This window comes from Hoplias malabaricus, chromosome 4 (genome assembly GCF_029633855.1).
Source record: "Hoplias malabaricus isolate fHopMal1 chromosome 4, fHopMal1.hap1, whole genome shotgun sequence".
NCBI classification, from domain to species: domain Eukaryota; kingdom Metazoa; phylum Chordata; class Actinopteri; order Characiformes; family Erythrinidae; genus Hoplias; species Hoplias malabaricus.
In genome coordinates this window covers 70,807,282-70,834,965 of record NC_089803.1, presented here as the reverse complement: position 1 = coordinate 70,834,965, position 27,684 = coordinate 70,807,282, and the positions used below count along the sequence as shown (strand labels likewise).

Sequence of the window (27,684 nt, the reverse complement as noted above, 5' to 3'; positions counted from 1 at the left end):
GAACACACCACACTCCTCACAGACAGTCACCCGGAGGAAACCCACGCAGACACAGGGAGAACACACCACACTCCTCACAGACAGTCACCCGGAGGAAACCCACGCAGACACAGGGAGAACACACCACACTCCTCACAGACAGTCACCCGGAGGAAACCCACGCAGACACAGAGAGAACACACCACACTCCTCACAGACAGTCACTCGGAGGAAACCCACGCAGACACAGGGAGAACACACCACACTCCTCACAGACAGTCACCCAGAGGAAACCCACGCAGACACAGAGAGAACACACCACACTCCTCACAGACAGTCACCCGGAGGAAACCCACACAGACACAGAGAGAACACACCACACTCCTCACAGACAGTCACCCGGAGGAAACCCACACAGACACAGGGAGAACACACCACACTCCTCACAGACAGTCACCCGGAGGAAACCCACAAAGACACAGAGAGAACACACCACACTCCTCACAGACAGTCACCCGGAGGAAACCCACACAGACACAGGGAGAACACACCACACTCCTCACAGGTTTTAATACTGTTTTTACAGTTTTGTTTCTAAAGATGAAGGAAGTCTAAGACAAAGCCCTGCAGTGTCTGTGTTAATGTAGAAACACAGTGACTAATGAATGAACGATGCAAGGCTTAGGGCAATACATTGGTCAGAGCTGGCTCTGTACACACCTAGTGTGTGGGTGAATGTATGAAACTGTCCACTGAGTGAGTGTGTGAGTGACTGGGTGAGTGTGTGAGTGACTGAGTGTGTGAGTGACTGAGTGAGTGTGTGAGTGACTGGGTGAGTGTGTGAGTGACTGAGTGTGTGAGTGACTGAGTGAGTGTGTGAGTGACTGGGTGAGTGTGTGATGCCCTGTCCAGGGAGTACCCAACGATTCTGGGTAAGCTCCAGACCCACTGCACTCCTGGTTGGGATCTATTACGGAAGATGAATGAATGAGTGAATCGATGTATTCCTGAAAGTCATCTGTAACGAGTTTTCAAATGTAATCAGATCGTTATAAATAAGTGAGTACCGTTGAACACACACACACACACACAATGAATTCTCTATAGCGAATCGGATTCGATTCACAATATCGGATGAGCATAATGAGTCGGTTCTTTACATTCAATAGAACTGAATCATGCCTGCTTTGGAGTTTATGGACGTCGCGCCAGGCTGTGCGTGCGCGCCCCCGCGCCGTCTCCGCATACACACACACACAGCAGGGATTGGCGGTGGAGCTCAGTGGGGAAATGTGCGCGCGTTTTTCTCCTCATTGCTGCGCACTTTGACGCAGTATCTCGCTGCACAGGATCTGGAGGAGGAATGCGCGCTCCCGCGACCTGCCCCTCTTTATAGGGTCACATGAACGAGCCTGGTGTCCTGAAGATTCTGCTTGAGGAGCTTGTACTAAACAGAGCTCTGTTCTCTGCACCTGCTCTGAAAATGCAGCCCAAGACAACACACTCCTTTAAAAGCATTGGTTTTTGTGATGTCACAAATACAATGAATGGGTGAGTGTGTGGGGCTCTGTCCGGGGTGTGGCTCTGGACGCACCGCGAACATGAAGAGGATGAAGCACTTAATAAATGAACATATGAATGAATGAATAAATGAATTCCTGATAATCATCTGTAACGTGTTGTGTAATACTCCCAGTATAATCTATAATCTATTATAAAAAAGCTAAATATTCAAAGGCCTGTTCCGTAAAAGCATCACTTCCACAGGATGTACACCTTTTACATCAGCCTGGAGCCATCTGCACTCGTTTATTTTAGTCTGTCTGTACTCCTGCTCTGTTCTAAAGGCCAACCATGGGTCAGGAAGACGTCAAAGTCTCAAAGACAGGATCAGGGAACAAAGTGATTTATTCCTGTGCAGAGTACAGTACAACAACAGGACAGCTCTGAGATTAAAAAGAGGACAGTAAGAGCACTGCTGGTGGATCTCCAGGGTTTCAGCTCCATCCCAAAACGAGGCTACAGAGGACAAAGGAAATTAGCTCCTGACCCATTCTCCAAGGCCAGCCTGAGTTCAGTAGCGCTGCTGTGAGTCTAAAACACATAATGTGACGTAATGTACTAAAACAACGACCTCTTTTCTCAATTACTACTGAGTAAATCAGTTAGAATGTATTTATAAAGCACTCTAAAAACAACCGGAGTTGGTCAAAGTGCTGTACGTGACATCAGGCCCCAGGACACACTCAAGATAGAAGAGAGAAATAAGCAGAAGGAGTTCAAAAGTACGTTTTAGGCCTGATTTAAACACAGACAGAAGTGGCTTGGCGAATATTGGGCAGAAGACTGTTCCAAAGTCTCGGAGCATAATCTGCAAAAGTGCAATTGTTTGTCATCTTTAGGGTGAACAGATCTGAGACGGTGAAAAAGAGGACACGTCTTCGGGGGTGGACGACTACTGACGTGCAGACTGACCCATTAAATGTTTACAGAGAAGGTTATCGACCAATAACGGTAGCTCTACAGTCAGACCGTCCAATCAGAAGATTGTAGGCTACTTCACCACGCCCCCTTCTCACTCAAGTGAACCAATAGGAGTAGGGGAGGGCGGGACTAGTTTGTGAACGAAACTTCTCGAAGTTCTATGTAAGCTCTACGAAAAACAACATCCCGGACGTTTGTGAAATTCCGCCCGGACATTTTTTTAAGTCTAAAAAAGAGAACATGTCCGGGTAAAAGAGGACGTCTGGTCACCCTAGTCATCGTACAACGAAATGTGTCTTCTGTCTTTAACCCATTTGTGGCCATAAACACACACACACTAGTACACTAGGGGCTGCGAACCCACACCCAGAGTGGCGGGGAGCAGTTGTGGTTTTGGTGCCTTTCCCAAGGCCCCCTCAGCAGGGATTGAGGAAGGAGGACGGTGCTGTTCCTTCACTCCCGCTGCCTCCAATTTTCGAACCAACAACCTCTCAGTCCTAAGCCCTCTTCTCTAACCATTATGCACGATCAGCTGAGCCCTGGGAACAGCCACCGAATCCTGCGAAGGTGATCTCAGAGAACATTGCGAGGTTGTGGGTGTAAACAAGTGAGCAATATAAGAAGGGGTGTGGTCAGTGCTGCTAAAGCAATTAACCTGTAACTCAAACTTAACATGGCTTAATGTACTAAAACAACGACACTAAGTGAGTAACTGAGAAAGGTTTGGTGCTCATAGGTTGTTTTAGTACATTAAGTTTCCTTAGAGTGGGTTTAAATGGGAAGAACTTAACCTAACATTTATTACTTCCTTTTCGAGTTACAGGTTCATAGCGTCAGCTGTAGAGAGCACTTATGGACAGTAGTAATTGAGAAGTTTGATGGTCCTAGGTTTTTTCTTTTCACATTAAGCGTTTTAGATTGTCGCCTGTTGGCATGAGAGGGGTCAGCTATGAGATTCAAACATAGGAGCACTTCACTTACCATCACGATAAGGTGATTCCATTCATTCCCAGGAGGAACACAAATATGAGGACTGTTACGTGTAGACAGTAGGGGACAGGGAGCTCCGAGGGTGACATCACTTCTTAAAAACGTTTAGGCATGTGAATAACTTAATGTTTGGGAATGCATGGCAATGAGAGCCCAATGGGATCATCTAGAATTGTGGGTAACTGCAGTTCTTTCTGGTTTGTTTATGTTCAGAAGCTCAGCGTCTTTTAAATTGGAATGGTGTTTGAGGAGAAAAACGACTGCTGTTTGTAAGTGGCGGAAGTGTAACTAGTTTTGCAACACTTTCAGTCTGTGTTTACTTTCATAGAGTTAGGGCTCTCCCGAATTTAGAGTGGGTTCCTACCTAAATAATCTGTAACAGCAAAAATATGTCAATATTACCCTCCTGTGGAGCAGGAATAAAGCAATTTCCTCATCTCTTTTCATGATTTTCGATATTTGGAGGCCTCTCTCTTTGCCGTTTCTCTGATGTAAGCAGAGAGAGTGGAAACCTAGCATCTGACTGAGCCACTTTGTTTTTTTTTTACTCATTTACTGACACCAGGGCTGTGTAAACACTTTAGACCAGTTTCCAGCACAAACAGACTGGAGAACCGCTAACAGTGAGGAAACATCTTCTGAATTTTATGAAAAGAGTTTTTTGATTACAGTCGTGAACATCACCTTTAATGTGATAGAGAAGTGAATCAAGAAAATGATACATAAATAACTTTTTTAAAGTCATTCCCAGACTTAAATAATTGGTTCCCACACTTTAGGGTCTCATCCTGTGCCTTATTAAGGCATTTGCTCATGTAAGGATCTTGTTCCCACATATTAAGTTCTCACTCCCATGGCTTATTAAGGTGTCCCCACCTATTAGGCTCTTATCCCCATGCTTTATTTAAGCATTCCTACACATAAGGATCTCATTAGGGGTTCAACCCACAACTAAGGATCTAGGTTCTAACACTATGTAGTATTTCTACCTCAAAACTGCAGCGTCTAAATGATTGTAATGTTCCACGGAGCTGTAATTTGGAGAATACAGCCACTGTTGGGGCTACGGTGCGTCCTCTTCTGGTTTACTGCACTAAGCAACTTCTGAATCACAGGGAAGAGGACTCTCACGAGAAATGGGTAACGTTTAACGGCACATGGCTCACAGGTGGATGGTTGCCTAGCTACAAGGAGAATCTAACTCGGTATTCCCGGTATGGACATTATATGGCAGAGAATGCAAGGAGAAAGAGAGAGAGAGAGAGAGAGAGAGAGAGAGAATGAGCAGTCTTACAAGAGTGTTATAATCAGTTTCTGAGAGTCACTGAGCAGTGAGCCAGGGTTTGCAGCTGCTAAATTTAGCCGGAGTAGCTTACTTTTCCGTGTTAGACCTTGATTCTGTTAATAATAGCTTTTCTTCGGTTGCTGTGTGGGTTAAATGAACGAAGTTACACTTTGTGTCGGTGGAACCCAAGCTTTGTTGAGGAAAGTGTTATAATCCAGTGTTGAGAGTTACTGATAAACGAGGGCGAGTGCTAGTGCCTGCTAACTTTAGCCGGATTAGCTGAGTTTTTAGCATTGGACATCGATTCTGGTAACAAGTGATTTACTGTCGGTTGCTGTGGTTATAACGGCTAGTGCACCATCAGAGTTACACTTTATAGTTCTAATAACACGGTCCAGTTTGTACTATGAGCGATATATAGGCTTTATCATGTAGTCAACATTATTTCATTAGATGCACACATTCCCCCAGCTCAGAATCAGGCCCAGAGCTGTAAACATCACTCGACGAGTGCATGGGTAAAAGGGAGTGTGTGAGAGTGGTGTGCTTGTCTGTGAGAGTCAGGGAGAGTGTTACAAGTAATGTTTAAGTGAGTGAGCTGTACTGTACTGTACTGTAAATGTGAATTACACTCAGCAGCAGGAAGGGGGTGCTCAGGAGACAAAAAAGCAAACTCCTACATTGTATTCCTTTAAGTCAGTGCTACACATTAGGATCTCATTCCCATGTTTTTAATATTTATTAGAAGGATGTCACCAGCGGGGCTCCATAGGTCAGTACATCCTCTCCTGTAATCTCGTGTCTGCACACTCTTCGAAGAGGTCAGTAACTGACCGAAGGGTCAACACAAGAAAACTAAGTGTAGGTAAAAAAGGACAGAGCTGTTGTGGCTGGTGTCTCTCAATAAGGGGGACATAACGGAAACACACTGGAGAGACGGAGTGTTCACAGGTGATTTACATCATTACAACAATAGTGCAGACATGCCCCTCGGTGACCAATCAGACTGGACATAGCGCCAGGTACCAGGGGTTCAAACTCTCCCCTGGGTCTTAAAGTCCAAGGGATGTAACAAAAACAAGAAGAGTGAGGTCATCTTTTGTCCTTAAACAAGAAGGTAGAGCCCCTGACATTGTGCATGCGGGAGGGATCCTGCGCTTGGTGTCTCACGCTCTAACACACTACATACTGCTCGCCTCCTTCCCCACAACCGACTGCATCACAGGAAACGGATCCCTGCTCCAAACTGCACGCCGTCACATATCCTTCACAGGAGAAAGAAAAGAAATGATATTAAACATAAAACAGGAAGAAAAGGTGATTCATTAAAGGAACACTAGGTCAGATTTATTTTCTTGGTCCTGGGGAGCTGTCGGGAGGGGTGGTCTCCTGCATGCCCCCAAATGTTACATAGTGCTGTTTCTTCAGTGCTGAGCCTGGAGTAGTTATGACAGAGGCTCTATTCTCATTATTACAGCTCAGTGGAGTATCACTCTGAACCCGAAGCTGTAATTTTAAGGTACAAATATTACGTAGTGTTCCTTTAAGTCATTTAAAAAGTTGTGTGCTCTGATGCATGTGCCAACATAATGGAAACACACTATTACAAATATGTAATAAAGTCCTCTGAGTGATGTAAAAACCAGCGCTGTTCCTGCTGCATCTGGCATCACACATAGTCATCTCACACCCTACAGTAGGTACAAGCCAAAATATCTATAACGTCATCGAAAAGTGTTCCTGAAGATCTCCTGATCCTCGAACAGAAATGTGGTGAACGTTGTTGAGGTAATATTTATCATAGTCTCTTCTTTATGTTTGGAGAATATTTCTGTGACACAGCCTTTTGTTTTCTACTCTACAGGGTGGGCCATTTATATGGATACACCTTAATAAAATGGGAATGGTTGGTGATATTAACTTCCTGTTTGTGGCACATTAGTATATGGGAGGGGGGAAACTTTTCAAGATGGGTGGTGACCATGGTGGCCATTTTGAAGTCGGCCATTTTGGATTCAACTTTTGTTTTTTCAATAGGAAGAGGGTCATGTGACACATCAAACTTATTGGGAATTTCACAAGAAAAACAACGGTGTGCTTGGTTTTAACGTAACTTTATTCTTTCATGAGTTATTTACAAGTTTCTGACTACTTATAAAATGTGTTCAAAGTGCTGCCCATTGTGTTGGATTGTCAATGCAACCCTCTTCTCAGACTCTTTACACACTGATAAGAACACAGCAGAAATGCTAGCACAGGCTTCCAGTATCCGCAGTTTCAGGTGCTGCACGTCTTGATGGTATGGTGTGGTATATGGGGTACAAAGATAGTGGGGCCATTCGTCATCAATGGAAACCTCAAGGCCACTGGATGCGAATTTGCTACATGATGATGTGTTTTCCTCTTTATGCACTGAAGCTGGAACGTTCCCTGAGTTTTTCCAGCAAGACGGTGTACCACCACATTATGGGTGTCAGGTCCGAGCATTCCTAGATGAACAGTTTCCTGGAAAGTGGATTGGTCGTCGTGGGCCAATTGAATGGCCCCCAAGGTCTCCCGATCTGACCCCCTTAGACTTTTATCTTTGGGGTCATCTGAAGGCAACTGTCTATGCTGTGAAGATACAAGATGTGCAGCACCTGAAACTACGGATACTGGAAGCCTAGCATTTCTCCTGCGGTGTTGCTATCAGTGTGATAGCTCATACTCATGAAAGAATAAAGTTACGTTAAAACCAAGCACACCATTGTTTTTCTAGTAAAATTCCCAATAAGTTTGATGTGTCACATGACCCTCTTCCCATTGAAAAAACAAAAGTTGGATCCAAAATGTCCGACTTCAAAATGGCCGCCATGGTCACCATCTTGAACCCCCCCCCCCCCCCCCCATATTCTAATGTGCCACAAACAGGAAGTTAATATCACCAACCCTTCCCAGTTTTTGTAAGGTGTATCCATATAAAATGCCCACCCTGTACATTTAACAGACAGAAAGTCATCTTGTCTGTCCCTATAACGACACGAATACACGGACACACCTCATCGTTACTGACTTTCTAACGAGTAAATAAGTTTATACTATACTCAAACTAAAGCTGAGAATTTGCAGCTGAAATGTAGCCAGTGCTTTTCACGTTAAACCCCATGTGCTGGAGCTCAGAGCCAAGAAACCGAACCGTCTCTAAGGCCATATCTCTCCCGATGGCACTCTCTGTGCCTGCAGTTACCTGTCTCCACTCTGGACCCCCATGGGAATGCAGTAGTTGAGCTCTAGTCTGGCGATGTTCCCCAGTCGAAGTATGATGCCTGCTCCGTAGGACCAGCGAATGCACTCCGCCAGCTTCTGCAAGTGTGCGCGGGGTCCCTCTCCTGATTAAAACAAGCCACGAAGTCAGAGTGAGGATAAGCATGGACCACTACCTTTTTTGCACAGTGCAAGTAATGCAACATCATCTGAAAGCTCAACACCCCAGAGGAGAGCGCCGACTGACCAGGTCCGTCACACGCACACCCTGCTGTCAGCAGCTTCCCAAACACCCAGAGAGAGACAGGCCAACTGTTAGGACTCTCAGGGCCAATGCTAGACCAGTTAGCGGTGGGCAGTGAGGGTGGAAGAGTGGGCTGACACTTATGTGATACAGAGCAACGGAGGCTAGACCGAGACACTGACCATAGTCAAGGTTGCAGAGGTTTCCAGCGTTAAGGAAGAAGTGTGTTCTAAAGAGGTCAGCAAGCCCACCCCGTGTGGACCGGAAGGGAAGGGGGGTGTACAGGTGAAGACCACTGGCCCAGTAGGCCTCTCCACCGAGGAAGTCGCCTGATGAGGTAAAAACACAGGGTATACACAGATTTAAACTGAGCAGCCACCCCACACCTGGACGAGACATTAGAAAGAGCAAACATCACAGTTATCAATAGCCGTTATTGATTCCAGGATTGATTCCGAGTGAACACCTCACGCTAGTTCCAAAAGCTTAGGAACTGACCTTCATTCTGAGGGCCAATGCTGTACATCCCAAACCCTCTCACGCTGGTTGGACCACCCAAGTAAAACCTGAGAGAAAGAAAACAAACACAGCCCTGAATCACACACTGGTGCATGAATAAGTATCGCTCATGTCTCCTGAACCACTAGAGGTTTGATCTACGACATCCTACAGCTCCGGACCCACATGCAGCAGCAGAAGTGGCACCTTAAACGAGAGAGTAGGGGGAACGTATACTAAGCAGTTATTGAAGTTGGTGCTGGAAGTGTAAGGGCCACATTGTGGTGCTCAACTATCAGAGGTCTTAATCTGGTGGCGGATCTGTGTATTTGGGAAGCTGTATGTATATGTACCTGTCAGCAATCGAGATGGGTCTCCCACCGACGGGAAACATCATTCCTCCCCACAGGGACGCGGAGAGCACCTGAAAGACACATGGATCACTAAAGCTGAGGACAGACTTCCTAACAGCACTGACCATGATCCAACATGGCTCATTAGATATCAGTGTGATACTCACAGAGCCCCAGAGGAAAGGTCGGTTCAGCTGCAGCTCCAAGTCCTCCTTCAGAAAGCTGGCGTCGCCCCCCGTGTAACCGGCCAGCTCCTGCATCAACAACACGGCACACAGCTCAAAAACACTGACGGACAGACTGACACATCTCAAAGCGACCGGTATCAACAAGCAGAACTTCTAAACAGAGAAGTGAAGCCCCTCGCTATCCTCACACACCTGGTTGATACGCAGTAAGGCACCTTTTCTGGGAAGGATGCTGGAGTTCCTGGTGTCTAGAACCATAGTGTGCTGGAATGAAAAAAAAAAAGAGAGATCTATCAGAGACAAAGCCCCCTGTAAACACTTTCTCTGTTCAGAATTACAGATGTAGGATTATTGCCAGTGTAAAGCCACCCAAAGCCTTAAAACTAGCTCTAGGTGGCGCTGTTTGTGCCAAAGTTTCAGTTCCAACAACCATTCATTCATTTATTCATTCATTCATTCATTGTCTGTAACCCTTATCCAATTCAGGGTCGCGGTGGGTCCAGAGCCTACCTGGAATCATTGGGCGCAAGGCAGGAATACACCCTGGAGGGGGCGCCAGTCCTTCACGGGGCAACACAAACACACACACACATACACACACCTACGGACACTTTTTGAGTCACCAATCCACCTACCAACGTGTGTTTTTGGACTGTGGGAGGAAACCGGAGCAGTTCCAACAACCGTCACAACACAGTTTAATACACACTGCAGGTCATTGTTTAATTAACATTTAAAAAACAATCAACAGAGTAATATTCATAAAAATTATTATACATTGTAACTCTAATGTGCTCAGTTTTTACGTTATATTTCTCTTTACATTACAGAGCGGTTCAGAAATACACAGATATATCAGCACAAACACAAATAAGTGCTGGATCCTACTGCATCTATATAAAGAGAAAACTGGGCTCTGTGTGATATTGTGTGTGTGTGTGTGTGGCTGGTGGAATCCTGTGCCCTGAGTGATCACCAATAACCACCAGGCCTTTACTCAACTCTGCTTAGGACGAAAAAGAAGTGCCCGAGGTGTCATATTCGAGGATGCTGATTGGCTAAATTTAGGTTTCTAGGTGCTGAGCGAAGGTTTCTGATTGGCCGTGCTTTTGCCATCACTCTGCACTAGAAAGAAACTAGAAATTGCCCAGTTTCATCCGAAATGAAAAGGAAGATCCTTTAACACAATGTATTTTACATTTGTAACTTACTCATACGTACAATTAACAATTATACATTCATTCATTCATTATCTGTAACCCTTATTCGATTCAGGGTCACGGTGGGTCCAGAGCCTACCTGGAATCATTGGGCGCAAGGCGGGAATACACCCTGGAGGGGGCGCCAGTCCTTCACAGGGCAACACACACTCACACATTCACTCACACACTCACACCTACAGACACTTTTGAGTCTCCAATCCACCAAGCAACATGTGTTTTTGGACTGTGGGAGGAAACCGAAGCACCCGGAGGAAACCCACGCAGACACAGGGAGAACACACCACACACCTCACAGACAGTCACCCGGAGGAAACACACGCAGACACAGGGAGAACACACCACACTCCTCACAGACAGTCACCCGGAGGAAACCCACGCAGACACAGAGAGAACACACCACACTCCTCACAGACAGTCACCCGGAGGAAACCCACGCAGACACAGGGAGAACACACCACACTCCTCACAGACAGTCACCCGGAGGAAACCCACGCAGACACAGGGAGAACACACCACACTCCTCACAGACAGTCACCCGGAGGAAACCCACGCAGACACAGGGAGAACACACCACACTCCTCACAGACAGTCACCCGGAGGAAACCCACGCAGACACAGGGAGAACACACTACACTCCTCACAGACAGTCACCCGGAGCGGGAATTGAACCCACAACCTCCAGGACTCTGAAGCTGTGTGACTGCGACACCTACCTGCTGCGCCACCGTGCGCCAACAATTATACAACAATGTTTAATATATAAAAAAATATACACACACATTTCCACCAGGGAGGTGGCCTTCATTCTCTACAAACAAATTTCTGAACATGTAAATAGTCCCAACTCTATCTCCACCCACCCCCTCCTCTTCTAACCTGCAGCTAGAAAGCCCCACTCCTGGGATTGGTCCCTTAGCTGTGTGAGGTATGAAACCCTGGCTGTTTCTAAGTGTGTGTTCGTATGTTCTCACGTTATGTTCCACTACACAAACGCCACGAAGGGTTAAATTACCCATCAGTTTGTGACTCCCCAACGAGAACGACCTGAAAACCCACCCAGGCATCGCGAGGTGCCTTCAGAAGGACGTCATTCTTTTTGTCCTTGGTTTTGAGAAGCTCCTTTTTGTCTGAATCCATTCGTTTAAGGCATTTTACAATGGTCACGTTTATAGTTATGTTTTAAAGAAGCGGTAACTTACCGAGAGGGCGGATTTGAGCGTGTGTCCACTCTCTTCTCGCACGGTGAAGGACGCGCTGCGCGCCAGACAGCCCAGCTCCCTCCACACTCCCTCCCACTTCAGCGTGTGATTGGTCATCCACAGAGGGAACTGAGAAAGAAGAGGACAACTTGTGAGTAGACCACAGAACCCATGCTCTGCCACCGCTGCTGTGTCTGAGACGTGCTTACGTTGAGCTCTGTGGACACGCCGCGGTCGGTCTCCTTCAGCGAACTCCAGGGAAACTGCCCGGTCACTTTGTACAAGTTCAGAGTGAAACTGAATAAAAAACAAAAATGGGGCGTTGGGTTTGGGACGAGGGCATTTCAACACGTCAAGAGGCATGGTATACGTTCTGATTCTGGGTAACACCTGGGGCGACTCCCATTCCCCACTTCACCCTCCCCCTCTGTTTGCCTAGGGGTGGGGTTTCGGTTCTTGTTGGGATAGAGGGGTAGGGTGAAGTGTTAAAGCGGCATGGCCCTTCAGACAGAGATTTCTCAGAGTCATGCTCCAAACTGAGGGTTATGAATCACCGGCAAAACGCTGCGCAGCGCCAAAAGAACCCCACATCTTCAAACAACCAAGTATCTTCTTCTATTTGACTTTTTATCCTTTACATCAGCACAAACCAAACACATCACTAGTAGCAGCTGATGTCCCAGATCTCACATAATTGAGGCTACTGCGACATTTAATGTGGAATCTGCAGATTAAGAATCTGAACTGAGCTCCATACCACAGACGAGTGAGAGTAACTACAGTCCAGCCGCTCCTCTGATATCACTGCAGACTGGTGCAGAGCTGCTACAGCGCAGCGCTAGTCGCCTGGGAATGAAGCGCCGCTCTGTTTTATTTGTGTTCTGATGACGTATCAGGGTCTTAAACCAGTGCACTATGTAACTCAGCTCTAAGGGGCGAGAGCACACTCCAAAACAAAGGGTAGGGAGAGGAATTAGGACTGGGATTCACCCTTTTTTTCAAGGAAAACTTTAGACTACACACTTTAACATATGTGAGATATTACAGCCCACTCCAAATCCTCCCAAAGGTCATGGACAGTTGATACCCCTCTATCTCACACTGGGCATTGAGCACGGTGCTCTCAGACTCATGCCCAGCTGCTCCACAGCATCCCATTTGATTATATTTGATGCTTCTCTGTGGAGACTTTACAAGTGCTGTGCACAGAGCCTAAAGGCTGACGTCTCTCGTTTACTAATCAGGGTCATACAGTGTGTCTGCTGGCATCATACTTGCGTTCGTAGTAGCCTGGCTGTGGTTTAAAGAAGGACAGGCCGTATGAGGTCTCCTTCGTCCCGTAAGAGAACTGGAACGTGATCTTCTCCCCACGGCCGAACATGTTGGGGAGCTTGATGCCGAGCACCTGCGAGGAGCCGTGTGTTAGTGCAGTCTCTGAAACTGAGTGCGGAGTTTTAGATGCACAGTGTTTATGTAAAACAATTAAAGAGTGCCTCTCACCATGCTGCCCTCATTGTTTCCGACCAAGGTGTTATAACTGCCAGTCACCCTCTTCAGCTCTGTCACCTCAAACGTCACATCCAGACCATTCGGCAGGGCGTTCTCTCCTAACGGTCAGAAGATTTAGAGTGGAAATATGAAAATAAACTTCAAAGCATGTGCACAGTCATGTGGTGAGCCCACCAACCCACACACTGTGAAACACGACCCCCCCAGTCAGTTTTCTGTGCGCTGAGTCAGAAAACACGGGGTAAAACGAGTCGTTCTGATTCCGCTCTGCTTCTGACGTCAAGTGCAGAGGCCCCGCCCCCTCGTCTGAGTCTGTCCAATCACAGCGCTGGACCCGTGTTTATGTGAGAGCGCAAAGACGAGGTTAAACTCAGCAAAACAGATACAACGAGCGCGGAGAAATAAGAGCACTGAGAAGAAAGAGAACAGAGTGAAAACGGCTAAAAACCAGAGCTTCTGCTCCTCGCTCCTCACTGCTGTGCGCTCGGGGTCGGGGTGAACAGAGAGCGGCTCATTATCATTTAAAGGAACAGGTGCTGAAAGCGGGCGTTCTGAACAGGGGCTGTTTACACAGGGGGAGAACACTGCTGTGGGGCTCGGGGGGTTTGGACCAAAGCAGGTCACAGACATTTCATTAAGAAACAGAAGTGTGTTCCACTGTGGAGGAGAGGGGGAATATGTGATTTTAAGAGTTACACTACATTACTATGAGTTGGACTAGATCAGCAAATGCTGATAATCAGAAGCAGTGTTTACGACCAACAATGTTGCACCGTTTCCCCCTGTTCCTCAGCGCTCAGGACCCCCACAGAGCAGGTGTGATGTGGTGGTGGATCATTCTCAGCGCTGCAGTGACACTGACGTGGTGGTGGTGTGTTAGTGTGTGTTGTGCTGGTGTAGAGTGGATCAGACACAGCAGTGCTGCTGGAGTTTTTAAACCCTGTGTTCACTCCCAAATAATACACAAGTAAAACCAGCGTAAAATCTGCACCTTCTGAGATGTCAATAAGGACCTCCACTTCTTTGAAGATTCCCAAGCGCAGCAACTTCTGTCTGGCCTCATGGGATTTCTTCATCACCTGCACAGCAAACCAAAACCACACTCATTTTCAGACCAACACCTTCTGGAGTAAACATCTCCTTCAGCAAACTCACATCAACAAGGTTCTTGGCGTTGAAGACATCCGAGATCTCGTAGCCCAAATAATCCTCTTTAGTTCGTCCTAAGCCTTCGATGCTGACGTGCTGGACAACCACCTGGAGGAGAGGGGCAATCAGAGGTTAGAAAACAAAACAGCCCAGAACAGAGATCCCTCGGAGGGGCCCAGGAGGAGTGGGCACACACCTCGGCCTGTCACGCTAATTCACTCATTCATTATCTGTAACCGCTTATCCAATTCAGGGTCGCGGTGTGTCCAGAGCCTACCTGGAATCATTGGGCGCAAGGCGAGGGATACACCCTGGAGGGGGCGCCAGTCCTTCACAGAGTAACACAGACACACACACACACACTCACACCTACGGACATTTTGGAGTCACCAATACACCTACCAACGTGTGTTTTTGGAGCGTGGGAGGAAACCGGAGCACCCGGAGGAAACCCACGCAGACACAGGGAGAACACACCACACTCCTCACAGACAGTCACCCGGAGGAAACCCACGCAGACACAGGGAGAACACACCACACTTCTCACAGACAGTCACCCGGAGGAAACCCACACAGACACAGAGAGAACACACCACACTCCTCACAGACAGTCACCCGGAGGAAACCCACACAGACACAGAGAGAACACACCACACTCCTCACAGACAGTCACTCGGAGGAAACCCACACAGACACAGAGAGAACACACCACACTCCTCACAGACAGTGAGCTGCGCCACCGTGCCGCCCCTCACGCTAATTACATTATTGAATTTATGTACAATATATGAACATTTCCTCTAACAACAGTCCTGTGTTTAGGCCACGCAGCTTTACAGCAAACTAGCACTGCCACAGATATCGTTTCCATCAGTCCTCTGAATAATCCACAAGCACCGTGTTTCTACAAAATACGCTACATCCACGTGTTCAAGAAAAGACCTTCCTGCAGGTGCTAGAGGTTTGACTCATGGGTAATTATGGGGTGTTTTACGTGTTTCTCCTGAACGTGTATGTGCTGCAATCTGAGTAACTTCACTTGGGCTTTAATGGATGATTCATGAACATTTATCATTCATTCATTTCGGTTCTAGGTCACGATAGGTCCAGAGTCTACACAGGAACAGTGGACAGAGCAACACACACTCACCCAGACACTCACACATTACACCTACCAATGAAAAGAGGGGTGTTTCTGAAAGAGACTAAAGCCCTGTTCGGACGGGATTGGTTGTTTACGTGGGGAGCTGGGGTAATGTAGACGTCAGTAATGTTTACGTTATGGATCAGACACAGCAGAGATACTGGAGCTATCCAGTATGTCCTTTATAACAGATAATGGGTGAGAAGGTGGCAAATCACTTTATCAATCCTTCACACAGTGATTATAACTGATATTATAAAGCGTTTAACGGTAACGACACATGTTCATAACAAGTGTGGAAGCTACTAGTGTTGACAAAACATACCCACAGGTGGTTTTGTGGATTTGAGCGGGGTGTGCTTTACTTAAACTGTATATTTCATCAGTAAACGCCTCCTTCAGTTTCTCCATTCTCAAGAAAACCAGCGAAGAACTCCGCTTCTCCAGGAAATTACGCAATATTCCCCCACACTTCTATTCGGACAGGATTAATAACCTGGGGTCATATTTACTGCTCGTTTTACAGGAGGTAAAAGGCTCGGGAATCTTTCCTGAAATGGGAACGCGCACTCTGGACCTCCACCTCCACATGTAAAACTAATCCCGTCTGAATAGGCTTTAACCCTATTTACGCTGCATTCATGTTCCCTGTGGAAGTGACATAATGTATTTATTAATCAGAGTATCTCTGTGATTTTAGTCCCGTCCGAATACACCAATTCGGTCATTTTTTCCGTTTCAGTTTCCAGAGCCATAAAAATAACCCCAGGTTTTTATTAACCTCGTGCGAATCGACGTGTGGGTGACAGTTCCATCACATCGTGTGGTGAAGGAGTTTTATGAAGAACGCTGGAGGAGGCATATTTCAGACCTGTGGCTCCCCCAAGTGTAATTCACTCTTGATTTCAGTGAGGAAGGGGAGGGAAAGGTGGTAGTTTCCTACCATCCTCCAAACGTTCATAGTGCTGTTTCTGCGGTGCTGAGTCCTGAGTAGCAACAACAGAGGCTCTGTTCTCCTTGTTACAGCGCAGAGGAACATAACAATGATTTTGAAGCTGGAAGTTGAAGGTAGAAATATTATGTAGCGTTCCTTTAAACTATCCAGGCTTTTTTAATTATTATTATTAAATGCACAGGGGGATGTTTCTCTTAACTCTGATGTACCTCTGTAGAGTCTAGAAACACCACAGTGCAACTCACATCTTTATTTTCCAGGACCTCTTTCTTAGTGTTTTGCCCCGCCTCCACGACCTCCAAGTCGTCTGGGTTGACGCCCAGGTCGCGCCCGTGCATCGGGAGAGGGTCCATACCCTGCGGACACATCAGCATCACAAACACACGATGTTACAGCGGTCAGTCTCCTAATGCTCACAGCTATATGACACAGGGGAACGAGCACACAGGACGTTAGAGAGGTCAAGAGAAGAGGACATGTCCACCCGGATTCTCTCGACCTCTACGCGGTGTATTTACCGTGGCGTGCACCGTGCCCATGCCCCCGGTCCTCTCTCCCTCTCTCCGCGGTCTCGGTGAAGGGCGCTGGCTGGAGGGGGCTCTCCTGGAGGCTGCTGCGCTTCTTCTCACTCAACACCGAGCCTTAGGAGACGCCATGACACGCCAACCTCGCCGCAGCTCTGCGCTCTGATTGGTCAGAACGGCGCCGTGGCGTAAACAAGTAGGCGGCACCTGAGTCGGCTCCTTTTCAGTCAATCGGCTCAGAGTCGGCTCATTCCTTCCGTAATGTTAAAGCAACCTCACACTCACTCCACTGGCCACAGAGGAGCACTTTGTAGTTCTACAGTTACAGAGTGGGGTACACGTGTTGCTCTGCATACTTTGTCTGTATGCAGGACAACAGCAGAGGTTTTTAACCCCTCAGTGTCACTGCTGGAGTGAGAGTAGTCCACTAATCCAACAATGTCCTGTGCAGCGACAGATGAGCTACTGTCTCTGACTCTACATCTACAAGGTGGACCAACGAGGGAGGAGTGTCTCACAGAGTGGACAGAGAGTGGACACAGGGTTTACAGTAGTCTGTAGATACTACTGAACCCAGCACGTCTCTGTTTCGCCCCTTAGAGCCTGCTGATCACACACATCAGAACCAACCATCCTTCATTTTCATCCCTCTGTTTACCTGTAGGTCTCCAGATTACCTGGAAATTGCACATCCCAGATAAAACGCCCACTTCTGGCAGAAGCATGCGGGGTCCATGTGGGTGTTGGCCGACTGCATGTGAAGTCAAGTCGAGTCAAATTTATTTGTAAAGTGCTTTTTACAACCTGATGGTGCCACAAAGCAACTTCACAGAAGCTGAGAATTAAATATAAATGTAAATGAATATCCCCAGGCGACAGTGGCAGGAAAATCTCCCTCGGAGCTGGAGAAGAAACATTGGATGGAACCAAGTCTCACAGGGAATCATCCTCCTCTCTGTGAGGTCAAACACATTATAAACATTCATTCATTCATTCATTCATTGTCTGTAACCCTTATCCAGTTCAGGGTTGGGTGAGTCCAGAGCCTACCTGGAATCATTGGGCGCAAGGCGAGGGATACACCCTGGAGGGGGCGCCAGTCCTTTATAGCACAACACACCACACAGACAGTCACCCGGAGGAAACCCACGCAGACACAGAGAGAACACACCACACTCCTCACAGACAGTCACCCGGAGGAAACCCACGCAGACACAGAGAGAACACACCACACTCCTCACAGACAGTCACCCGGAGGAAACCCACGCAGACACAGAGAGAACACACCACACTCCTCACAGACAGTCACCCGGAGGAAACCCACGCAGACACAGAGAGAACACACCACACTCCTCACAGACAGTCACCCGGAGGAAACCCACGCAGACACAGGGAGAACACACCACACTCCTCACAGACAGTCACCCGGAGGAAACCCACGCAGACACAGGGAGAACACACCACACTCCTCACAGACAGTCACCCGGAGGAAACCCACGCAGACACAGGGAGAACACACCACACTCCTCACAGACAGTCACCCGGAGGAAACCCACGCAGACACAGGGAGAACACACCACACTCCTCACAGACAGTCACCCGGAGGAAACCCACGCAGACACAGGGAGAACACACCACACTCCTCACAGACAGTCACCCGGAGGAAACCCACGCAGACACAGGGAGAACACACCACACTCCTCACAGACAGTCACCCGGAGGAAACCCACGCAGACACAGGGAGAACACACCACACTCCTCACAGACAGTCACCCGGAGGAAACCCACGCAGACACAGAGAGAACACACCACACTCCTCACAGACAGTCACCCGGAGGAAACCCACGCAGACACAGGGAGAACACACCACACTCCTCACAGACAGTCACCCGGAGGAAACCCACGCAGACACAGGGAGAACACACCACACTCCTCACAGACAGTCACCCGGAGGAAACCCACGCAGACACAGGGAGAACACACCACACTCCTCACAGACAGTCACCCGGAGGAAACCCACGCAGACACAGAGAGAACACACCACACTCCTCACAGACAGTCACCCGGAGGAAACCCACGCAGACACAGGGAGAACACACCACACTCCTCACAGACAGTCACCCGGAGGAAACCCACGCAGACACAGGGAGAACACACCACACTCCTCACAGACAGTCACCCGGAGGAAACCCACGCAGACACAGGGAGAACACACCACACTCCTCACAGACAGTCACCCGGAGGAAACCCACGCAGACACAGGGAGAACACACCACACTCCTCACAGACAGTCACCCGGAGGAAACCCACGCAGACACAGAGAGAACACACCACACTCCTCACAGACAGTCACCCGGAGCGTGAATCGAACCCACAACCTCCAGGTCCCTGGAGCTGTGTGACTGCGACACCTACCTGCTGCACCACCGTGCCGCCCCCATTGAATCATTTTACTATTTTTATGTATTTCCTTTTTACTGCAATATTTTAATCGTTTTATTGGACTTTAATGATTTTTATTCATGCTTTTAATTGAACTGTTTCTTCTGTAAATCTTTTTGAATTGCTTTTGAATGAAAGGTGCTCTATAAATAAACTTGCCTTGCCTCCACTGCCTGCGATGTTTACGCTCGGCCTGCAAATGGCGCTGTGCTCCTTCTTTTGACTCAAATGCATCTTAGGACGGGAAACTCGCAGACAGACGCACTCACGAACCCCAGTACAGCTCAGTTGTGTTATAAGAATACTCAGAATTATTATTATTATTTATTAATATTATTATTATTATTTTGTATTCATTTGAACATTACTGTGATTTACACTTGTGTGACTAGACCCCATCTGGAGACCACCTAGAGAGTGTGTAGTGAGACCACAGTCTTAGTCTTATTCTTAAAAAGACTTTAATAGAGGAAGATTGTGCTGAAACAATATTTAATCGTGCCATAAGTGGATGGACACTTCACTCTAATTCAGTTCCTGACAGCAGCCTGGACGCCCCTGCCTCCCTCTCTCTCTCTCTCTCTCTCTCTCTCTCTCTCTCTAACGTGTGCAAGCCAATGAGCAGTCGTGGTGCGGCTCAGCTGTGTGCTCTCTGCGTGCTCCTCCGCCAGCACCACACTGGAGCCTCTTATCAAAGAAACACACAAGTCCCACTCCGCTCCCTCACACCTCTCCTCTCCTCTCGCCATGGGCAGGGCGCGCTTCACCGGCCACCTCTGTTTGCTCTTCGTCCTCACCCACGTCCCCCGTGCACTGGGAAACATAGGAGCAGCAGGTAAGCCCTCCTTTATCTCTAACCTCCTTATTTCACTCTACTAAAAGTTTTCACGCCATCTCTGGGGTCCTGGAGGTGGCCTGGGGTTGGCTCTCGTTTAGGGACATTATCCGTCTGTGGTCAGTGAATTTGTGTGTGTCTCCTCTCAGAGCCGGGGGAGGAGTGAGCTCAGGTCAGGTTTGTTGGGAGTCTTGTTGTAGTTGACCGGTGAACGTGGTTGTGCTTTATGATCTCTGAGATACTGGGACGGAGATGATGTGGGGGGGCAGCGAGAGTCTGCGGGCAGCTTTGGTTGAAGATGGTTGGTTGATTTATTGTGTAAAATTGAGTGGTGCATCACAAGCCCATTCTCCTCAGTGTTGTATTAAGAGGTATATCACAAGCCCCGCCTCTCTGGTGTTGTATTGACGGTTATATCACAAGCCCCACCTCCTTGGTGTTGTACTGGGTAGTATATCACCAGCTCCGCATCTCTGGTGAGTTACTGTCTGGTATATCACAAGCTCCGCTCCCTGGTGTTGTTCTATTTGGAATAGCCCATAGTCCTCATAGCTGGGATGCATCAGGAGTTTGAGTGGGAAGAACAGGTGTACTGTTTAGGGCTGGGGTGGACCTGGATCCCTCAGTGATGGGAAGGGTGTGTAATGCCCCCAGTATATCCCACTCACCCTGTGCGTCCCTGTGATTACGCTCTGTAACTGTGGGATGTTTTTCTGGTTAGATAAGGCCAAAATAATTCATTTTGAAGGTTGGATAGATCAGGTGTAAAAGGTATGAATAAACATCAACAGAAAGAGGAAGCCTGGTGTTAGCAGTGTTTTATCAGTCAGATGCTTCTCTGGAGGTGGTAAAAGGCAAATGGATCATGGTGGTTTTATTCGGGTGGACGAGGCGGCTTGACCAGGTTGAGGCTGAGAGGAGACTGCAGATGGAGCAATTAGAGTGAGCAGGGCTGGAAACATGCTTTAATTGTTATTGCACATAACAAAATTGTGCTTTTGTATTTAACCCATCTTTGGAAGTAAACACACACACACACGCTTTCTATTAGGGGCAGCAGGCACAGGAGCAGTTGGGAGTTTGGAGCTGTCTGTGAGGAGTGTGGTGTGTTCTCCCTGTGTCTGCGTGGGTTTCCTCCGGGTGACTGTCTGTGAGGAGTGTGGTGTGTTCTCTCTGTGTCCGTGTGGGTTTCCTCCGGGTGACTGTCTGTGGGGAGTGTGGTGTGTTCTCTCTGTGTCTGCGTGGGTTTCCTCCGGGTGACTGTCTGTGAGGAGTGTGGTGTGTTCTCCCTGTGTTCGTGTGGGTTTCCGCCAGGTGACTGTCTGTGAGGAGTGTGGTGTGTTCTCCCTGTGTCTGCGTGGGTTTCCTCTGGGTGCTCTGGTTTCCTCCCACACTCCAAAAACACATGTTGGTAGGTGGATTGGAGACTCAAACGTGTCCGAAGTGTGAATGTGTGAGTGTGTGTCGCCCTGTGAAGGACTTGCGCCCCCTCCAGGGTGTGTCCTGCTTTGTGCCCAGTGATTCCGGGACCCACCGCGACCCTGAACTGGATAAGGGCTACAGACAATGAGTGAATGAATGCTGTGTAGTATTAAATGTGACAAATTTTATCTTATTTAACAAAATAATAATCTAAAAATGAAGCAGTGAGTAAACGGTGAGTGAAGAGTTTATTGGGCGCTGCGTTCGTTCTGAGCTCCATCAGAAAAAAGCTGCAGAAGACTATGATGGGTTTGTTCTGTTCTTGGGGCTTAGACTGTTTAAGATGGGGATTTCCATGTTAGTGAAGGGCAACATAGTGCATTATGTGCTACGTTCATGTTTAGTTTTGTCTTTTCATACAATGAGAGTTGTCATTTTAAATTTTACACAACAATGACCAGAAAAAGACAAAAGTACAGGAGAATGTTTGAATTTTGAACTTCAGTTATACGTTGCACAGAAATGCTTTAAACCTATTCGAACACCTAATTATATAAAAAAATAAGTACAGTGTGGTGAAATATTAATGCTGCTGTGTCTTATTAACTGTTCTGTAAAGAGCTGTAACCACAGTGTGGTCAGTGAGCTCGACCCCTGGCAGAAGTGTGTGTTGTGTGTTTCTGAACACATCTGGTTTCCATGAGAAGAAGCAGCAGATGTTGATCTGTGGACACCAGCGGAATATGAGACATAACCCTCATAGCGAACCATGAAACAATGGCGGAGTTCTTTCATGTGATGGGGTAAACCTGGGTGGGGCGAGCAGTGTGTGTCGGTCCTGCCACACACACTCTCTCTAGTATTAACGCAGCAGTAGCCAAAGCCAGCACAGGACACCTGTACCAGTCTCCAGTCGTAGCTGAGAGGGCAGGGCTTGTCTGAAGACGAGTGGACGAGGAACCCGCAGTCGACCCGGCGCCTTGTTATCGACCCTCTCTCACCCGGGTTCACACATAGTCCCCTTTGGGTGCTTTCGTCACAAATTGCCGGCTCCAGGAGCAGAACATCAATACTTTGACGGATCAATGAAACGGAGCGTTTGTCCTTCTTTAAACCCTTCATTACTTTGGGCTCTGTGGGTTTAGGGTTGAGGATTAGAGGAGTGGACGAGGATGGGGGGAGGCCGAGGACAGAAGCCCACCTCTCACATGAAGGAGAACACTGATGTTCCTCACAGAGCCCCAGCTGTTAAACTGTTGCCCAGTGCCCAGTCTGTTGAAGTACATTTCATTTCTAGATTAGATTAGATTTGGGGTAGGGGCAGTGCTGTCTCCTCCCTCAACATCCATGCTTAAAGGGCCCTTGACTGAGGCACCTTACACCCAAATGCTCCTTGTGTGCTTCCTGCTACTCTGGGGGTGTATGTGCTCACTGTCCCTAGTGCATTAGAGTGTGTGTTTGTGTGTTTGGAAAATGTCATGGCTAATTTAATTTAATTTAATCTAGTCTTCACATTTTCACCAATTTCCTCGATTTTTTTTATTTTCTCAATTTTCAATTACATTCAGTTAATTATTTCCCAGATTTCTAAAAATATTTAAATGTTTCTCCACCACTATTCGTCCTCTCCATGAGTGAATATCTCCCCTCAGCATGGGGAGGATTCGGGGTTGCTTCCCCCGAATCACGCGAGGCCGACCCACTAATTGTTTTCAAACTGCAGTTAATGCAACGCCCCTGAGGAGGAGAATGCAAACAACCCAGATCTGTCACATCAGCTGGGGCAGGAAAGGCAAGCCCACCCACTCCTCCACAAAAAGTGAGGATATAGTGCTCGGTAAGACTCCCAGGCCTGGACATCTGAGGCATCACCTGGGACGGAACCAGCAACATCTCCATGGGATGGGGCTCAATGCAGACCACTGGGAGCCCTGTTTGCTCAACCCCAATCGTGCCATGGAGGGTCTTGTTAATGGTTATAGACCCTGGGAACACAGATGAGATTCTAGATTGGCCTGTGGAACGGTCACTATTCTTCCCTCTCCATTTTCAGAGGAGAGATAAATGCTTGTTAAAGATCTTCTCAGCTGCTGCCAGAAATCCCTAACGAGAAAATGGACCAGACCCCCTTAAAAACAACAACAGGCTGAGACTCGCACAGATCAAAAGCATGGAAAAGATGACTTCTGCTCTGAGGGAGCACAATGGAAATGGCAAAGAATAATAGGAAAAAGTGGATTATGCAAACGCTCTGACACATACACACATCAGCCAAAACATTAAAGCCAACTCCCTGTTTCTCCACTCAGTGTCCGTTCCCTCAGCTCCACAATTACACACTGTAGCTCTGTTGCTCTGCATACTTTGTTAGCCCACTTTCACCCTGTTCAGGACCCACACAGAGCAGGTGTGATGTGGTGGTGGATCATTCTCAGCGCTGCACTGACACTGACGTGGTGGTGGTGTGTTAGTGTGTGTTGTGCTGGTGTAGAGTGGATCAGACACAGCAGTGCTGCTGGAGTTTTTAAACCCCTCAGTGTCTGGACCGAGAACAGTCCACCGACCAAAAACATCCAGCCGACAGCGTCCTGTGTCACTGATGAAGGACTAGAGGACGAGCGACACACACTGTGCAGCGACAGATGAGCTACTGTCTCTGACTCTACATCTACAAGGTGGACCAACGAGGGAGGAGTGTCTGACAGAGTGGACAGAGAGTGGACACCGGGTTTAAAAACTCCAGCAGCACTGCTGTGTCTGATCCACTCTACACCAGCACAACACACACTAACACACCACCACCACCACGTCATACCTTCTTGCATAGGGTCACTGTCTGTGAGGAGTGAGGTGTGTTCTCCCTGTGTCTGCACAGGTTTCCTCCAGGTGCCTCAGGAGAAGACTCGCTAATGTCTCACAGATTATAAAGTGGTTGTGGGTCTTGAAAATGTTCACAGTCTTTCAGCTGCACCTGTGGCGGGTGTTTCAGATCCAGAATGTGGACTAATCCTACATTAGTGAAACACTGTGAGATAGTTCACTAGCAATGAATAATTGTGTCTTCTGTGTCATTGCCTTTCCCAGATGCAGATGAGTGCTCCGAGGCCACAGACGACTGCCACATCGATGCTCTGTGCCAGAACACTCCAAAGTCTTTCAAATGCATCTGTAAAGCTGGCTACAAGGGAGATGGCAAGCATTGTGAAGGTGGGTGCTCTCTCTCTCTCTCTCTCTCTCTCTCTCTCTCTCTCTCTCTCTCTCTCTTTCTTTCTTTCTCTCTTTCTCTCTCTCACTCTTTCTTTCTTTCTTTCTCTCTCACTTCTTTCTCTCTCTCTCTTTCTTTTTCTCTTTCTTTCTCTCTCCTCTCTCTCTCTCTCTCTCTTTCTTTTTCTCTTTCTTTCTCTCTCCTCTCTCTCTCTCTCTCTCTCTCTCTCTTTCTTTCTCTCTCCTCTCTCTCTCTCTCTCTCTCTTTCTTTCTCTCTCCTCTCTCTCTCTCTCTCTCTCTTTCTTTTTCTCTTTCTTTCTCTCTCCTCTCTCTCTCTCTCTCTTTCTTTTTCTCTTTCTTTCTCTCTCCTCTCTCTCTCTCTCTCTCTCTTTTTCTCTTTCTCTCTCTCTCTCTCTCTCTCTCTCTCTCTCTCTCTCTCTCCTTTCTCTCTCTCTCTCTCTCTCTCTCTTTTTTCTCTTTCTTTCTCTCTCTCTCTCTCTCTCTCTCTCTCTCTCTCTCTCTCTCGCTCTCTTTCTTTCCCTCTCTCTCTCTCTCTGGGCAGGTCATACAGCTGTTCCTCAGCCCCTGCTGTGGGTTTTAATTAGTGCGGAGGAAGTGGAGTGTGGAAGGTGTGAGGTGCAGCCATAGTGTTCACACCTCCAGCTCCTTTTCTGCCTGAGAGCACAGCACAGCTGGGCCTAGCACACACACACACACACACACATACACACATATACATATATGTATATGTGTGTTCACCCGGTCACGCACACTCATGCCATTCCTCCTGTTCGTGCAAATGGACATAAAGAGACACACACACACACACTATTACACATGCCATTTGGAGAAGCCTTTACTAATGTATGAAAATATGTCTTTACATTCAAAGTCTGTGCAAAAGTCAGAGACCTCCAATTCAAGTTCAGTGACCATTACATCATTCAGTTTCGCAGCATGTACTGTATATTTAGTAATATCTTTCACACTTTCAAAGTTTAGACGACGCGTATTCTGCTTCCCTTCATCCCGATAGATTTAATGATATTGTAGTGTGGGCCCTGGGGTGGCCAGCCCAGAGAGTGACTGAGAGTGAATGCTCATCTCAGTTATTACCATTTTAAATGTTCAGGACGCCCGCTTTCAGCGCCTGTTCCTTTAAATGATAACGAGCCGCTCGCTGTTCACCCCGACCCCGAGCGCACAGCAGTGAGGAGCGAGGAGCAGAAGCTCTGGTTTTTAGCCGTTTTCACTCAGTTCTCTTTCTTCTCCGTTTTTGCTCAGTGCTCTTATTTCTCCGCGCTCGTTGTGTCTGTTTTGCTGATTTTAACCTCGCCTTTGCGCTCTCACATAAACACGGGTCCAGCGCTGTGATTGGACAGACTCAGACGAGGGGGCGGGGCCATTCTAAAGTCTCTGCACTTGACGTCAGATGCAGAGCAGAATGAGAACGGCTCGTTTTATCCCGTGTTTTCTGACTCAGTGCACAGAAAACTAACTGGGGGGTCTTGTTTGACAGTGTGTGGGTTGGTGGGCTACAGATCCTCACATTAATACATATATATCCTCTTAACTTCTGTGTATCTGATGGCGACAGTGTTGTAGTGGTGGTCTACTAGTGGGAGCAGCGTTCTTCACCCGTGGACTGGATATTACTCTTTCTTCCCTGTTCCCTTTTCCCTCAGATGTATAGAGCTAATGTTTCAGGAAATGGGGAAATGTGCTTTCTCCTTATTACGGAACCTGAAACCCATTTTCGACTCCATTAATGAATTATGTGGATTTGAAAAGGAGTTGAAGCAGACCGTGCTCTGGAGCAGAATCTCGATGCCGAAGTCCGAGGCTAGACAGAGCAGACAAGAACAACACATCTTTTATTTCCTCCAAGGAAACAGAGGGAATGTTCTGGAGCTTACAGGAGCCAGTTCCTCCCACCTTGAAACCACAGTCTACATGGCACAGCAGCAGAAGTGGGGGTATATTCTGGAGCGTGTGCAATGGGCACCTACTTTTAATGCTTTTAGTGTAAGCGTCTGAGTCTGTCTCTCTCTGTTTCTTCTCCTTCTTTACCCCTGTCTGTTTGTGTGGGCATTTAGTCCACAGCAGAGGCTGGTGTGTAGTGGGTAGGAGGGGGCCATGCTGTCTGAAGCAGAGAGCCCATTACTAAGAGCCTAGTCTCTAATTACAGCGTTCCGTGTTTGGCTTTAAAGGAAATTAAGAGAACTACACAGAGCGCTTGGCTTACTGTTACTCTGTCATATCGTCTGTTTACATAGTAATGTTCTCTGCTCGTAGCCAGCTGCCAGATCCTAAAGTTAATGAACCTGAGGAGCTAGCTCTTAGATGTCGTGGTGTTGATTAGCTGTAGGAAGTCCCGGGATGGTTGGCTTTTGTGGCAGAGCATGTGGTGGCTGAGATGCTGGGGATCTACTGAGGCTCTAAAGAGGATCCAGAGCTGGGCATCGTATCTGTAGAACTGACACTGACTAACTGCATATGATTTATGCTGTTTTTTTTGCCACCTACTTTATAACACATGCCTCCATAGTCCATCAACCCTGTCACAAAGTGTTCAGGTGTAGCCCTGACGTTTGTAACATCCATTATCCGGAGCCCTTATCCAGTTCAGGGAGGCGGTGGCACTGGGCGCAGGTGTCTCTGTCACAGAGCTCCAGGGACCTGGAAGTTGTTGGTTTGAACCCCACCTTGCGGCCAGTGATACCGCTGAGGCTCCGGGTCCACAACGACCCTGACCTGGGAAAGGGTTACAGACGATGAATGAATGAATTAATTATTTATGTTTGCTGTTTATA

The 27,684-nt window shown here is 47.6% G+C and overlaps 2 protein-coding genes across 3 annotated transcripts in view; one reads left to right on the top strand and one right to left on the bottom strand.

Moving 5' to 3' along the window:
- Window positions 1–1,897: 1,897 nt before the first annotated feature.
- samm50l (sorting and assembly machinery component 50 homolog, like) lies at window positions 1,898–17,120 on the bottom strand. Its single transcript, XM_066669148.1, has 15 exons — window positions 16,962–17,120; window positions 16,689–16,799; window positions 14,351–14,452; window positions 14,187–14,274; window positions 13,187–13,293; window positions 12,961–13,091; window positions 11,896–11,983; window positions 11,687–11,815; window positions 9,457–9,528; window positions 9,244–9,330; window positions 9,077–9,147; window positions 8,724–8,791; window positions 8,408–8,554; window positions 7,965–8,106; window positions 1,898–6,003 (listed from the first exon to the last, which is right to left on the bottom strand). Exons 1-15 carry the CDS (start codon window positions 16,980–16,982, stop codon window positions 5,958–5,960), a joined length of 1,410 nt encoding a protein of 469 aa, XP_066525245.1. The 5' UTR covers window positions 16,983–17,120; the 3' UTR covers window positions 1,898–5,957.
- A 2,985-nt stretch (window positions 17,121–20,105) lies between these two features.
- scube1 (signal peptide, CUB domain, EGF-like 1) overlaps window positions 20,106–27,684 on the top strand; it is a 91,403-nt gene continuing 83,824 nt past the window's right edge. For both annotated transcript variants that reach the window (XM_066667679.1, XM_066667678.1), the window contains exons 1-2: window positions 20,106–20,244; window positions 24,751–24,873. In XM_066667679.1, the coding sequence (XP_066523776.1) occupies window positions 20,157–20,244; window positions 24,751–24,873 (211 nt within the window). In that variant the 5' untranslated portion in view covers window positions 20,106–20,156. The remainder of the gene's footprint in view (window positions 20,245–24,750; window positions 24,874–27,684) is intronic.